We start from the raw sequence: 14,659 nt of genomic DNA, 5'->3' as shown, positions 1-14,659 counted from the left end.
ACTCTTCACACAAGCAGTGTGGAGAGCCTTAAGGGGTTTTGTGGGGAGAGTGGGCTTGAATAGCTCTCCCCACACACAAGTAGGCAGCTCGCCCTACGCGCACACGGTAATCGCGCATGATTACCAGCTCCATCACAGAGCCAGTTAGGGTGGTGGGGATCAAGGGCCTCCTGGCCCCTGGAAGTCCCAGTATACCACGCACAAGTGTGTGAGGCATTCTGGGGAGCCCCCAATGCTGGAAGGCTTGTTGTAGCCTCCTCGTCGAGGGGTCTACTCATGAATTGCCATGGTGTTGAGCCACGCCACAGTGACACATGACCAAAACAACGGGGTTAGCAGAGCACGCACTCCACTAACCTCGTTTAATGGAGAGGGGGCATTTAGGGAGGCTGGCTGCCAAGGCTTCCGTTGCAGCACACAAGCAGCAGGAACTGGGCTGGGCTGGGCTCCCTTAGCCTGGTTTCTGCTGCTTGAGAGAATAGCCTCATTATCTTGGATAAGTGATTGCTCCATTTAATAAAGTTTATATGCCAGTCCTTCATTAAGGAGTACAGAAGGGATGTTTTCTAGCATCCCATGTTTAACATGTATATAAACGATTTGCCCTCTGATCTTTATTCTTCAGAATATCATCTTCCAAAACTGGAGGAAAATAAATCTCTACATTACTCAATGACGATGATGCAATATTGTTGATGTGAACAAAGATTGGGTTATGCAGCATGACCATGACAATAAATTATGAGAAGATTAAAATCCTAGTGTTCTCTGGGGGGCATAAGAGATGTAATTATTACTTAGGGATCACATTTTAATGTATTACTTAGGAATCACCTTTTGAGTGTCTCTCAATTGGGTAGGGCAGAGAGATCAACCAACATAAAATGCAGCAGCCATGGTTTCGGTTTTTTTCAAAATAAAGGGGGAAGTTATATCCTCTTGGTGCTGTCAGTATATAAGCCAATGTAATAAAAGAAGTATATGGCATTCAACTCTGGTTCACGAGAACCATGATAGGAAAAGAAGTATTATGGAATTGAGAAGTATTCTGAGTTTACCTAAATGCGCTAAGAGTGTTGTGTTAAGACTGGAAGTTGGGTTCCCTGCAATTAACACTTTAGCTTGGATATATGCACTGAATATTTGATTTGTTTATATCTGTCCCCAGTTTCAACTAGTTTTCTAGCACTGACACTGACAGATGTGTTTACTAGTTCCTGGCAGCAGTTCAATTATAAAACCAACTTGAAGTCTTTCCCTATTTAATCCAAGAAATTATGATTACATAGTGGTCAAGAGAAAAATGAAAAAATAGATTAATGGATATTGACTTTCAGGAAACAGAGTTGGAGGCAAACCATGCCTGCTTGCTACTACATTGGGGATAGGACCAAGTGCAGATCTACCTGCAAACTATCGCTATATTTTAACTATAATAAAATATTGGAAAGTCTGTTCCACAACTTGATTTAACTCTCCCTGCAGCAGTTGCAAAGGAATGCTTTACAAAAATCCCTTTTGAGTCAAGACTGTGCCCTTGTGAGTTGGGACTTGTTGAAATAATGGATCATGTTTTGACAAAATGTAACATTTATAATGATGGGGAGGGGAAAACTATTACACTACTTTTCATCTTGCTCCCAGGCAGGATAAGAGTATTTTATGTTTCATATATCTTAACTGATTCAGAGAGTGCATTCTCTGAAAATAAAGCCAAACACCTTGCTGCTGCTATTAAATCAAGTTCCCATTTGGCTAACAATAAATAGCTTATTAATGATCTTAAAAATTTAATTTGTATTTCTGGATATTCTATGATTTACCTTTTAATGCATACTTTATGAAACATGGGAGTTTTATGTTCATCAGTGTTGCTATTTAAAATATTTATTAATAAAATTTATTATTTTTAATTTTTGTAATTTTCTTAGAAATTTGCTTCTAGAACTAGTCACTTGCCTGAGTTTAGTAGCCTACACAGAGCAGATTGTAAATGCTGGAGACTGTATTAGCCTTTTCTGGTCAAATTTAAGGGATATTCCCAGTTTTGGAAAAGTCCTATCTTCTATTTTTTAGGCCATTTGACCCATATGGAAACAAAAACTAACTGCATAAATCAAGTATCAAAATTCTGAAAGCCCAGAACCTCCAAATAATCATCTCATGCCATTATCCTCTTTCACATTCTGCCTTGTATAAATTATGGCACATTGTTTTCTCTCACACTTTTCTCAAACACCCACTCAAAGAGCACACAGTGTATAAATAATGCTAGCTCCTATGTAAATAAGAACTGACAGACCAGTTTAAGTTAGCCTGATTCCAGATTAACATTCATTAGCCTTCTCCTGTAATTGAATTGTCACTGCTTTGGTACACAGACTGAAAAGTTATCTGCTCTTCTCAGTCCCTGTAAATGCTCCCTTCTATTGAATAGTGGGGTTTTTTATCACTGTGTCTCCATAAAGTCCCTACAGTACACAACTTACATAAACAGGGCAGAGGTTAGTGAGTGTGTGTACTTCAGTTAGTTTGGTGCATTTCAATGTCACAATACATACTGTTTGGAAACTCCTTAGTAAGGAGAGTAAGTTTCATTAAAATGTACTCCTCAAGCATTTTATTCTAACTTTTTCTGTCATAGAATTTTCTATGTAAATGTTAAACAGAAGGGTTTTTTTAAAGCCTGTGGCTGTTTAAAAAACCAAAAGGCATAATACACCCAGTAGTCAGAAATCTCACAGAATTTAATTGCAGGTGGAGAACCTTATTAGGGGCACTGATAGGACTACATTTTAGACTGCAAAGTTCTTTCCATCAGTTTGGCTTGGGGCAAAAATGCTATTTGGCACCTTCTTTCCCAGAATTGCCTCCATCAGTGGTTATTCCACTTCGCTGCATGGGAAGTAAGACAGCAAGGCAAGGATACAAGAGTAAGACTCCATCTGAGTCCAGATGAATCCAAATAAGACACAGGTTCAGACTGTGTGGGGCTTGGGACCTGAGAGATGGTTTAGATTTGCCTGTTCTCGACTGGGTTACACACCCCGTGAAAGATCAGGTACATAACTTGGGAGTGCTCCTGGATCCAAAACTCTCTCTCATTTCTCAGGTTGAGGCAGTGGCTAGGGGTGTTCTTCATCAGCTTCAGCCCATACATCAGCTACGCCCATTACTGGAGGTAAATGACCTTAAAACAGTGATGCATATGCTGGTAACCTCCGGGAGTGACTACTATAATGCACTCTATGTGTGGCTGCCTTTGTACGCATTTATTTATATTTATATCCCACCCAAAATTTCTGTCTTGCAGGCTGAAAACTACAATTGGTACAGAATGCGACAACCAGAATGGTCTCTGAAGCAAACCGAAGGGACCATATAACATCAATTTTAAAAGAAATGCACTGGCTGCCAATATGTTTCAAAGCAAAATACAAAGTGCTGGTTATTACCTATTAAGCCCTCAGTGGCTTGGGTCCAGGGTACTTAAAAGAGCACCTTCTCTGTCATTTACCCTGTCGCCTATTGAGATTATCTGGAGAGGTCTGGTTACGGTTGCCACCGGTTTGTTTGGTGGTGACTCGGGACTGGGTCTTCTATCTGTCTGCCCCGGGGCTTTGGAATATGCTCCCTGTCAAAATAAGAACATCTCCTTTTCTTTTGCTTTTAGGAGGACCCTCAAGATGCATCTGCTTCCTCAGGCTTTTAACTGAAATTAATTTTAAACCATTTAATTATTTTTATTCCATTAGATTTTTCTAACTTTTTATGCTATGAAATTGTTTTAATTGTTCTTACTCTGTTTTATATTTGTTGTGTTTTAAATTGTGTACACTGCCTAGAGATGCACATATCAGGCAGTATATACAGTAAATATGATAAATTAAAAAAAAAATTGCAGTTCATTCATTGTAAAAATTTGCCCCTTAGACGACAAATGGCTGAAGTAAGATTTGATTTCCTAGCTCACATTGTTAATCACTATGCTATACCAACCTTCAATCTTCACTGAAAAGCATTTATGGGAAAGTATTAATTAATAAATTAATGATATGTTTATACGGCCCCATCCAAAGGCTCTGGGTGGTGCACAACAGACAAAACAAAAACACCACAATCATTTAAAACAAGCAAGTGCTGGTCTTGTGGTAGCAAGCATGACTTGTCTCCATAGCTAAGCAGGGTCTGCCCTGGTTGCATTTGAATGGGAGACGACATGTGTGAGCACTGTAAGATATTCCCCTCAGGGGATGGAACCACTCTGGAAAGAGCAGAAGGTTCCAAGTTCCCTCCCTGGCACTCCAAGAAAGGGCCGAAAGAGATTCCTGCCTGTAACCTTGGAGAAGCTGCTGCCAGTCTGTGTAAATAAACAATACTGAGCTAGATGGACCTATGGTCTGACTCAGTATATGGCAGCTTCCTATGTTCCGAAAACAAATTTAAAAGCGGTTTAAAATCATAAAACAATTAAGAGCATTTAAAAACAGTTAAGTCCAGAGCAAACAAATAGGTTTGGGGCTCTCTTGAAGGCCAGCAATGATTCCAAATAAATTTCTGCCGGGAGTGCATTCCACAGCCCAGGAGCAGCTACAGACAAGGCCCGGTTCCAAGTTGCCACCAGATGTACCAGTGGTAACTGGAGACGGACCTCCTCAGAGAGGATCATACAGAAGAAAGCACTCTCTAAGGTAACTCGGACATAAGCCATCCAGGGCTTTAAATGTTATAACCAGCACTGTATTTTGCCCAGAAGCCAGTGCAACTGTTTAAGTACAGGCATAATATGGTCTCTCCAGAATACTCCGGAGACCCATCTGGCTGCCGTAGTTTGGACTAACTGAGGTTTCTGAATTATGTACAAAGGCAACCCCATGTAGAGCGCACTGCAATAGTCAAGCTTGGAGGTTACCACTGTAATCCAGTGCTGATGCACTGTGTTTTGAGATCATTCTCTTCAAGGAATGGATGCAGCTGTTGAATCAGCCGAAGCTGAAAGGCACTCCTGGCCATAGCCTCCACTTAAGATAACAGGGTGAGGCCTGGATCCAAGAGCACTCCCAACCTGCGCATCTGTTCCTTCTGGGGGAGTGTAACCCTGTCCAGCACAGGAAGAGCCAACTCGTTCCTCAAATTCCAATCCCCCACAATGAGCCCCTCTATCTTGCTTTGATTCAACTTCAATTTGTTATCCCTCATCCAGCCCATTACTGCCTGTAGGTGGGCATTTAGGGAATGAATGTCATATGATGATGATGATGATGATGATGATGATGATGATGATGATGATGATGATAAGGTGAAATAGATTTGGATGTCATCAGTATACTGATAAAATCCTGCAACAAATACCCTGATGACCTCACCCAGCGGTTTCATGTAGATATTAAAAAGCATTGGTGACAAAAAGGAGCCCTTGGGGACTCCATATAATATCCATCACTAAGAGATCCAGGGAAGGCTTCTTAAGAAGCGGTCTAACCACTGCCTCCTTCAAATAAGGAAGCATTCTACCCTCCCTCAGCAATCAGAGGCGTAACGATAGGGGGCGGGGGGCATGTGCCCCGGGCGCCATCTTTGTGGGTCACGTGGGGGGCGACGCCATGACCCCCACTGATCCAAAAAAAATTTTTTTTAAATTTTTTTTTAAAATTCCAGCAGTCAAGGGAGCGCGTCGGCGCCCCCTCCCCCACGAGCGGCCCCTTCTGCACTCGCCCCCCCATGGCTTGGCGCTGTGGCGGCAGCGCGGCGGGCACCTAGTTTCCTGCTGCTTGCCTTGCTTCGACCACGGTCCCGGAACTTCGCCAATCGCCAGCCAGAAAATCAGAAAGAGGCCCTCTAGTGGCTTGCCGTGTCTCTTGTCAGGCACGCACGCGCGACTCGGCCGGCGTGCCGAGTCGTGCTGCGCATGCGTGCGACCCGTCTGTCCTCCCAGCTCGGCTCGCCTTCTGCACGTGAGTTGCTGGGGCTGCAGGTGCACGCAGGCAGGAGGACACACGGACACCCAAGAAAGGATTCGGAATCGGCGGCGGCCGGGTGGAGGAACCAGACCTCGAGACTCATAATTAAAGCCGGTGTGGTGTGGTCACAACAAAGTGTGTGTTCTTCTCTATCATGTTGTGTCTTCACTTGACTTGACTTGCCTCATCTTATTCTTATCAACAATCCAATCCCCGATTCCCCGCCCACCCGTTCTGCCACTTCTCCTTCCTTCCTGCCTGCATCTCTCAGCCTTGTCTACATGACTACGAGTACGAGCAGCAGCCCAACCCCTTGGTGCCGCCGCCCCCTCACTTCAATCTCGCTGCTTTCCCCCTCCATTTGAAACCTTTTCTGGTGTATAGCGCGCAGTTTTGGAAAAGGGGAGTCTTTCTTTAACAGCAGGAGAATAAGGAGTCTTTAGCACTATCACCCTAGTCCCTCCTCCTCGAATTACTCTGGATTCCTTGGTTTTCTTTTTTTTTAAATACATACAGTCACTCACAGGGTTGTTGTGAGGAAAAACCTAAGTGTAATGTGGGATGTATCATCATTCATTGCATCATAATTCTGGTGTTTGAGATACAAGGCAACTTCACAGGGTTGTTGTGAGGAAAAACCTAAGTGTAATGTAGGATGTTTCATCATTGCATTATAATTCTGATGTCTGAGATACAAGCCAACTTCACAGGGTTATTGTGAGGAAAAACCTAAGTGTAATGTGGGATGTATCATCATTCAGTGCATCATTATTCTGATGTTTGAGATACAAGGCAACTTCACAGGGTTGTTGTGAGGAAAAACCTAACGTATTTTTCGGACCATAAGACACACTTCCCCCCCCCCCAAAGTGGGGGGGAAATGAAGGTGCGTCTTATCGTCCGAATGCACGAGCCGCCCCTGCCACCCCCCCCGCGACCGGATTAGGGGCCAAATCGGCTGAAACTACAGCCACCCCCGCCGCGACCGGATTAGGGGCCAAATCGGCTGAAACTACAGCCGCCGCCGCCGCCCCCCCCCGCGACCGGATTAGGGGCCAAATCGGCTGAAACTACAGCCGCCGCCGCCCCCCCACGCGACCGGATTAGGGGCCAAATCGGCTGAAACTACAGCCGCCGCCGCCGCCCCCCCCCGCGACCGGATTAGGGGCCAAATCGGCTGAAACTACAGCCGCCGCCGACCCCCCCCCCGCAACCGGATTAGGGGCCAAATCGGCTGAAACTACAGCCGCCGCCGCCCCCCCCCACGACCGGATTAGGGGCCAAATCGGCTGAAACTACAGCCGCCCCCGCCGCCCCCCCCCGCGACCGGATTAGGGGCCAAATCGGCTGAAACTACAGCCGCCGCCGCCGCCCCCCCCGCGACCGGATTAGGGGCCAAATCGGCTGAAACTACAGCCGCCGCTGCCGCGACCGGATTAGGGGCCAAATCGGCTGAAACTACAGCCGCCCCCGCCGCGACCGGATTAGGGGCCAAATCGGCTGAAACTACAGCCGCCCCCGCCGCCCCCCCCGCGACCGGATTAGGGGCCAAATCGGCTGAAAGTACAGCCGCCCCCGCCGCCCCCCCCCCGCGACCGGATTAGGGGCCAAATCGGCTGAAACTACAGCCGCCCCCGCCGCCCCCCCCGCGACCGGATTAGGGGCCAAATCGGCTGAAACTACAGCCGCCCCCGCCGCCCCCCCCGCGACCGGATTAGGGGCCAAATCGGCTGAAACTACAGCCGCCCCCGCCCCCCCCGCGACCGGATTAGGGGCCAAATCGGCTGAAACTACAGCCACCCCCGCCGCTGACCACCCGCCCGCCCTTCCTCCCAGCCGCCCGCCCGAGTCTCCACCATAACGATCAGGGTTGTTCAAATAAGAGAGGAGCTCGCAAACAGAGCTCCTCTCTCTGCAAAGTCTCGGCCCCAACTGGGGCTTTGGGCGCAAAGGACGCCTGGGAACGTCAGAACTCCCAGGTGTCCTTTGCGCCCAAAGCCCCAGTTGGGGCCGAGACTTTGCAGAGAGAGGAGATCTGTTTGCAAGCTCCTCTCTTATTTGAACAACCCTGATCGTTATGGTGAGGACTCGGGCGGGCGGCCGGGAGGGAAGGAGGGCGGCCGAGCAGTTGTCGTCGGCGGCTGTAGTTTCAGCCGATTTGGCCCCTAATCTGGTCGCGGGGGGGGGGGGGGCAGCGGGGATGGCTGTAGTTTCGGCCGATTCAGCCCGTCATCGGCGTGTGGGGGGTGGCTTTCTTCGCCCAAAATCGGGCCTTGTGTTGGGTGTTCTTAAAAATGTTCTTAAAAACTGGGTCCGTCTTATGGTCAGGTGCGTCTTATGGTCCGAAAAATATGGTAAGTGTAATGTAGGATGTTTCATCATTGCATCATAATTCTGATGTTTGAGATACAAGCCAACTTCACAGGGTTGTGGTGAGGAACAAACACATGTGTGTCAGTCAGATGTATGCTGGGGGGGTGGCGGCGGGAGGCGCAATTTCAGTGCTTGCCCTGGGCGCCGTTTTCCCTAGTTACGCCTCTGTCAGCAATGCATTAATGATATTAACTAGGCCATCTCCAAAAATCTCCCTGGCAGACAGAAGCAGCCAAGGATTGAGAGAGAAAGTGGTAGGCTGTACCACCTCAAGCAGCTTGTCCAGACTGAACATAAGAACCTCAGGAATCACAGACTGAACATAAGAACATAAGAACAGCCCTGCTGGATCAAGCCCAAGGCCCATCTAGTCCAGCATCCTGTTTCACACAGTGGCCTACCAGATGCCGCTAGAAGCCACAGGCAGGAATTGAGGGCATGCCCTCTCTCCTGCTGTTACTCCCCTGCAACTGGTACTCAGAGGCATCCTGCCGTTGAGGATGGAGGTGGTCTTTAGCGCTGAAACTGATCCAATCTAATACTGCAAGAGAGATTGCTGGACATCTCCTTAATATACTTTGAAGAAAGAGTGGTGTCAAAGTCAGCATGAATACAAGAGATTTTATAATACACATAATAATTATCAATTATTACTTGTGGCAGAGATGTTCTTATTACAGGAGTGTAGAAGAGATACATTCTTAGATGATGAGTAATTTACTTTAACCAATTAGCTAATGCCACCTGCCTGGATATTAGAATTTGTTACCTACTTTCCAATCATTGCATGTACATCTATAGCTAAAATATATTCCTCTATCTCTCAAATTATTTCAAGCCTCTAGCTGTTATTAGCTCAGCTATTCAATCATCCCAGTCCATTTTTCAATGTATTTGAGTTTTGTTTTTCAATGCCCCTGCTAAGTACATCATGTTTCATTACTTTCAGTATCCAGATATGTCAGTTCACATGAACGTTCGTTTTATTTATACATGACAGTTCTATTACAGTTCCAGAATGAGAATGAGATTTCTGTATTAATACTTTAGTATTTCACATACTCTTAGAACGCTCTCGTTCACCACCTCTCAACAACCTGACCAGACTACAAAATTCATTTCAGTTCTCAGAACTGCAACTTCTGGGAAGAAATTAATTCTTCAAGTTGATTATTTATCTATGTCACAGGATATCAAACTAGTTCCACTGTGTACTGTATTAATCCCATGCCAGTTCTACTTTTCCAAGCTAGGAGCACAGAAACTTAGGAGTTCAATATTTTTTTCCTGACTTGTTGATAGCAGATATCAGTTCTGTTTTACCATACAGAACTGAGACGCTGCATCAGAAAAACGTTGTAAAGCATCCTGAACATATATAGAGTCTTTCTAGCAAAACACAGAACCAGGATCTAGTCTTACTTTGATAAAAAGGTGTACAATCATTAGGTTATATCCTAAGGACTTATTCTACTTGCACAGGGTGTATACATGTGTGATTTCTGCCAATCCCCTCTTCCCCCTACAGCCCCCTGAAAATAAGCTGACAAACCCCAGACTGCTGATTCAAATTCAGTGCATTCTCATTTAAGGAAGAGGAACCTAACGTTTGAAGGGAAACCCTTAAATTCAGAATGGCCAGGGGCTCAGATCACATCAGAGATGGGGTGAGCCTATTAACTGGAACTAGGACCTGCCCATCCTTGGGAAAATTGGGAGCTTTATTATATTAGAGCCCTAACCAAAGAAAGTTGTCACCAATTCTCATCCTCCAAGCTGATGTTCAAAGGGTAAGGATGAAAAGATTCATACTACATCTTTCTTCATTACAGAGGATACAGGGCAGATATCCACACCTCAATGAAGCTTCTGAGGGAGGGAGTCACAAGAACTGAGCTAAATAGAGGCAGCAAGGAACAACATTCTAAGGTGTCTTGAAAAACTAAAAATTAGCAAATCACTACAGCCAGATGACTTCCATCCAAGATTTCCTAAAGAATTCAAATATGGTAATGCTGATCTAGAAAAAATATGTAACTTGTCCCTAAAATTGGGCCCTGTGCCTAAGGACAGTAAAGTAATCAATCCATTTATGAAAGTAGTCATCAATTTATTCCTATCCTCTGTTTCCTGTCCTTTAACCAGTTACCAGTCCATAAATGAACCTGTCTCCTTATCCCATTACTACTTTTGATGAGGGACTTTGTCGAAAGCTTTTTGAAAGTCCAAATATAATGTCAGCTGAATCAGCTCTATCCACATCCCTGTTGACACTCTCCAAGAACTCTAAAAGGTTAGTGAGGTAAGATTTCTGCAGAAGCCATGCCAATTTGCTTTCTATTCTTCTATATTTAATAATTTAAAATATTGTACTTTTCATCAATTTACTCAGAACAGAAGTTAAGCTAGCAGTCTTTAATTTTTTAAAAATGATCCCTGTTTGAAAATGAACAATTCAGAGGCAAGTCAACCTGTCATGACAAGAATCCATTCACAGACTTGTACTCTATGAATTTGTCTAACAACCTTATAAGTCTGTGAATGGATTCTTGTCATGACAGGTTGACTTGCCTCTGAATACCGGCTTCAGGGGAGCAATAGCAGGAGAGCGGGGTTTGCCTTCATCTCTTGCTTGTGGGCTTCTCAGAGGCATTTATTGAGCTTCTTTAGGAAACAGAATGTTGGACTAGATAGGGCTTGGCTCTGATCCAGCAAAGTTCTTACATTCCTTCAGCCAAGAAGATGCTTAGAACTCTCCTTCAACTGCTGAAGTAAGGTAATCTCAGTATATTAACGAGTTGGTTGCTGTTTGTTTTGTTTCTTAATTCCCACGTGTACCTTTTTGCTCTAACACACACACACACCCATGCTTACTGTGTGCATATTTCTCTCTTTTTAAAAATCCTATATTTAGAAGTGGCTTATTTGTATTCTTATATTTAGAAGTTTGATTTTAGAAGGTTCTAAGTAAAATCCTTCCCCTCTTGCTAACGAACAGTAATCTCCCTACTGTACACACTTTTCTATAGAGGTATACCTTTAAACTATATAGTTGTCTAGAACTGAGATTGCAGATTCTGGCTGTGTCATTTCAGTTCTCAAGATGGCCAGTTCTAGAATTTGTTATAGCTGTGTCTGAGTCTGATTAGGGACTCTGGGCCAGTCTTCAGCTGGTGGCAGCCTACTTTGCAGGATCAGCATATTCCTAAAGGGGAGTCAGAGCATTCCTCCACTGAGGACAGATCTCAGAACATCAGAACCATACCCCAGTCTGTCACATAGTTCTTGGGGGTCCCCATCCACCCCCAGGAGAGGTTTTTGAAGGAGGAGATTCAGGGGGCTGGAGAAGGAAGGGGAGATTAATGAATATTCACCCCTTACACAAAAGGGCTTCTTCTGCAAACTGCAGTTTCTGGGATACAATCCATTCTGTTCCAATTCATGAACGTATACTAGTGTCAAACAACATAAGTGAAACATGGGTAAGGCTGAGGAACATAAAGTTGCCTTGCAAAGCAACAACTCTCCATGTTGCAGCCTGGTATACAGAATAATGAAAAATGCAGGTCCCCTCAGGTTGAAGGCTGAAAAAAACCAGAATCACAAGCAGCCTTACTCCAAAACCCAGAAATGCTCCTACCACTGACGAGAGGCTCACCATACACCTGCATTATAAGATTAGTTAAAACTCATCTGTTCAACAGAGGAGAGCTTCTAAGAGGATCTGAGATTTTAGAGCGGTTATTTATTCTTAGTGGGGTTTTAGTAGCTTTATAAAAATTCATTTTACTTTATCATCACTGTTTTATTACTTATTTGTAATTTTACATAAGATTATACACTGCTTTAATAACTGGGTGAGAACAATATGATTAACATGCACAGTAAATAGGTATGACATGAAATATATCCAAAATGTGATCTCTCCATCACATAGAAGAAGTCTGAAATATCACTCTCTCTTTGTTTCCATGGTTACATTAAGAAATGCATACCTACCTCTAAGCTGGCTAAAGGTGGTGATGAATTTGCTGGTCACAGACTTTAGCTCATTATTGGCCAGAGTGATGAGGTATATCCCTTCAGTGATGTGCCTCATGACTTTGTAAAGGGCAATAGGGAAAGTCACCAGTTTGCAATCTGCCAAATCTGCAGTGAAACATCAAGGAAGAAGAGAAGAGGGAGATGAAACTTCCACGACAAGATGGACTGTGTTCCATGACATCTCATTTTCACTGTCTGTCCATAAGAATAGCGTTGCTGGATCAGGCCCAAGGCCTATCTAGTCCAGCATCCTGTTTCACACAGTGGCCCACCAGATGCCTCTGAGAAGACTGGATCTGTACCAGGAAGAAAGATCAGGAGCAAACACAATCTGAATGTTTTCAAGAACAGGGATGAGATATAGTCAAACCAAATCCAAGCCTATTTTGTTCAAGATAACATATGAACCAAAACTGTACTCATACAGAAAGTCTCTCTGTCACATTGAACTCAAGATTAAATTGAAACACATACTGTACATGCACATTTGCCAGCTACCCATGAAGCAAAACTATAATTCCCAGACACTTCTTTCCTGTTTTCTCTCTACTTTATGAGAGGGAGAGAGTTAAGAGACTCCTGAAATACAGATGTGCTACTTTAAGTATCTGGGCTCTTACACAAAACCACCATTAGTTTCTTAGGAGCCCGAAGCAGCACAGGCGGCTCAGAAATGCCTGTGTTACTCTGTGCAATGTATGGGTCAGTGTTCTCTCTTTACATTAGGATAGCTTTAAAATCTGTTTATGCTAACAGCTGGTTCAGATTTCAAACACAGTAAGCAATATCAGAAACAACACATTTCTGGTAGCAAAATGTTGAGTTACTATGCAAACATGAGGGTGCAAGAAGACTCCAATCTCTAGGAAGTATATCTAAACTAATTCAACCACCAACTGTTTGAATCCATTCCTGAACCATTATTCCCTGAGAACACTTGTGAAAGTGGTTTATGCATTGTTCGTTTGGTACCTTGGGACCAAACAAGGAATTAATATGTCCCTGCAAAAGAAGAAATGATGTGTCATGGAATGTCCCTCCTTCCTTTATATTACAAGTTAGAAGATAGCTTGTGCTACTCCCACTAACAATGTCCAGGACAAAGATGGCCCTGGTTATAAAGCTGCTCCAAGGTTATTCTACAGCCCATTGCAATGGACTGTCTTTTGTTCTCCAAAGATATTCCCAACAGATCTTCCTTTAAGTAGAAGGCACAAGGTAAAAGACAATGTTGGGTTGTTCCTGCACGTAAGATAGTTAAGAGAATGCTGTAGAAAGTGGCCCATAAGTTCTCAGGCTTAATACAGGGATTTCCTGAACTGCCTGCACTGCTGTGGGCTCCTAAGGAAGCATCAGCAGTCTTGCACTTCTGCGCAAGAGAACAAACACTTAAAAGAGGCATGCACCTGTACTCCGGGAGCGCTGCTTAGATAGAAGTACAGATGTGCTACTTTGAGTATCTGTGCCGTTATGAGAAACTGCCATTGGTTTCTTAGGAGCCCACAACAGCACAGGTGGCTCAGAAATGCCTCTGTTACTCAGTGGACTGCATGGGCCTGTGTTCTCTTTTTAAATTAGGATACCTCTAAAATCTAGCTTTCCCCACTTGGCACAGGAAAGGATTTATAGCTTTAGTCCACTGCCAAGAGCCTCAAGTCACACATGAGCTGTAAGTGAATTTGGTTGCAGAAAATGTTAATTGAATGAAAGCCTCTCTCACCACTCAGTGAGGTCATTCACATGATCAGGTGGGCGGGGCAGCGGGTAGGAGACTTGTTTTACTCACCTTCCTCCCAGAAGAGTGAATTCTTGTTTTGGAAGCGTGGACTGAGTTCCCATACAAGCAGTACTGCGTGGTGCAGCATGTGTTGCAGGGCACAGATCAGGAGGCCAAGACAACGCACTTCTTGCCACTCTTGTGCTTTCTGCTCAACAGACTTCTCTAACTGAATCCAGGAATCCCACAATGCACCATGTGCAATGCACTGGGAGATTCCCTCAAGAGACAGGGACTCTAGGTACCCGTCTCTGTGTGCGGCCAGGCTGGAAACAGCCCATACTCGCACACGAGCAGGGAGCCTGGGCTAAGGAACACTTGCTCCCTTAACATTGGCTAACAGCCAGGCTAAAAAGACCTTGGGTTAGGGAGGTATAAAAATACATTAGATAGATAGATAGATAGATAGATAGATAGATAGATAGATAGATAGATAGATAGATAGATAGCCAGGCTAGGAAGCACTGCCCCACCAGGATCGGGCCTGTTGAGAATTACAGCCTTT

General features: G+C 44.5%; 1 protein-coding gene across 9 annotated transcripts in view; it reads right to left on the bottom strand.

Moving 5' to 3' along the window:
* The window catches only part of LRRC20 (leucine rich repeat containing 20), a 183,966-nt gene that overhangs the window by 130,312 nt on the left and 38,995 nt on the right, over nt 1-14,659 (bottom strand). For 7 of the 9 annotated variants that reach the window (XM_053311734.1, XM_053311736.1, XM_053311729.1 and 4 more), the window contains one exon: nt 12,333-12,482. The exons of the other annotated variants lie outside the window; for them this stretch is intronic. In XM_053311734.1, the coding sequence (XP_053167709.1) occupies nt 12,333-12,482 (150 nt within the window). The remainder of the gene's footprint in view (nt 1-12,332; nt 12,483-14,659) is intronic. 9 annotated transcript variants of the gene reach the window in all.

The sequence above is a fragment of the Hemicordylus capensis genome, chromosome 3 (assembly GCF_027244095.1).
Source record: "Hemicordylus capensis ecotype Gifberg chromosome 3, rHemCap1.1.pri, whole genome shotgun sequence".
Lineage (NCBI taxonomy): Eukaryota > Metazoa > Chordata > Lepidosauria > Squamata > Cordylidae > Hemicordylus > Hemicordylus capensis.
Note: the sequence above shows the minus strand (reverse complement) of the source record. Positions and strands in the feature narration are given on the sequence as shown.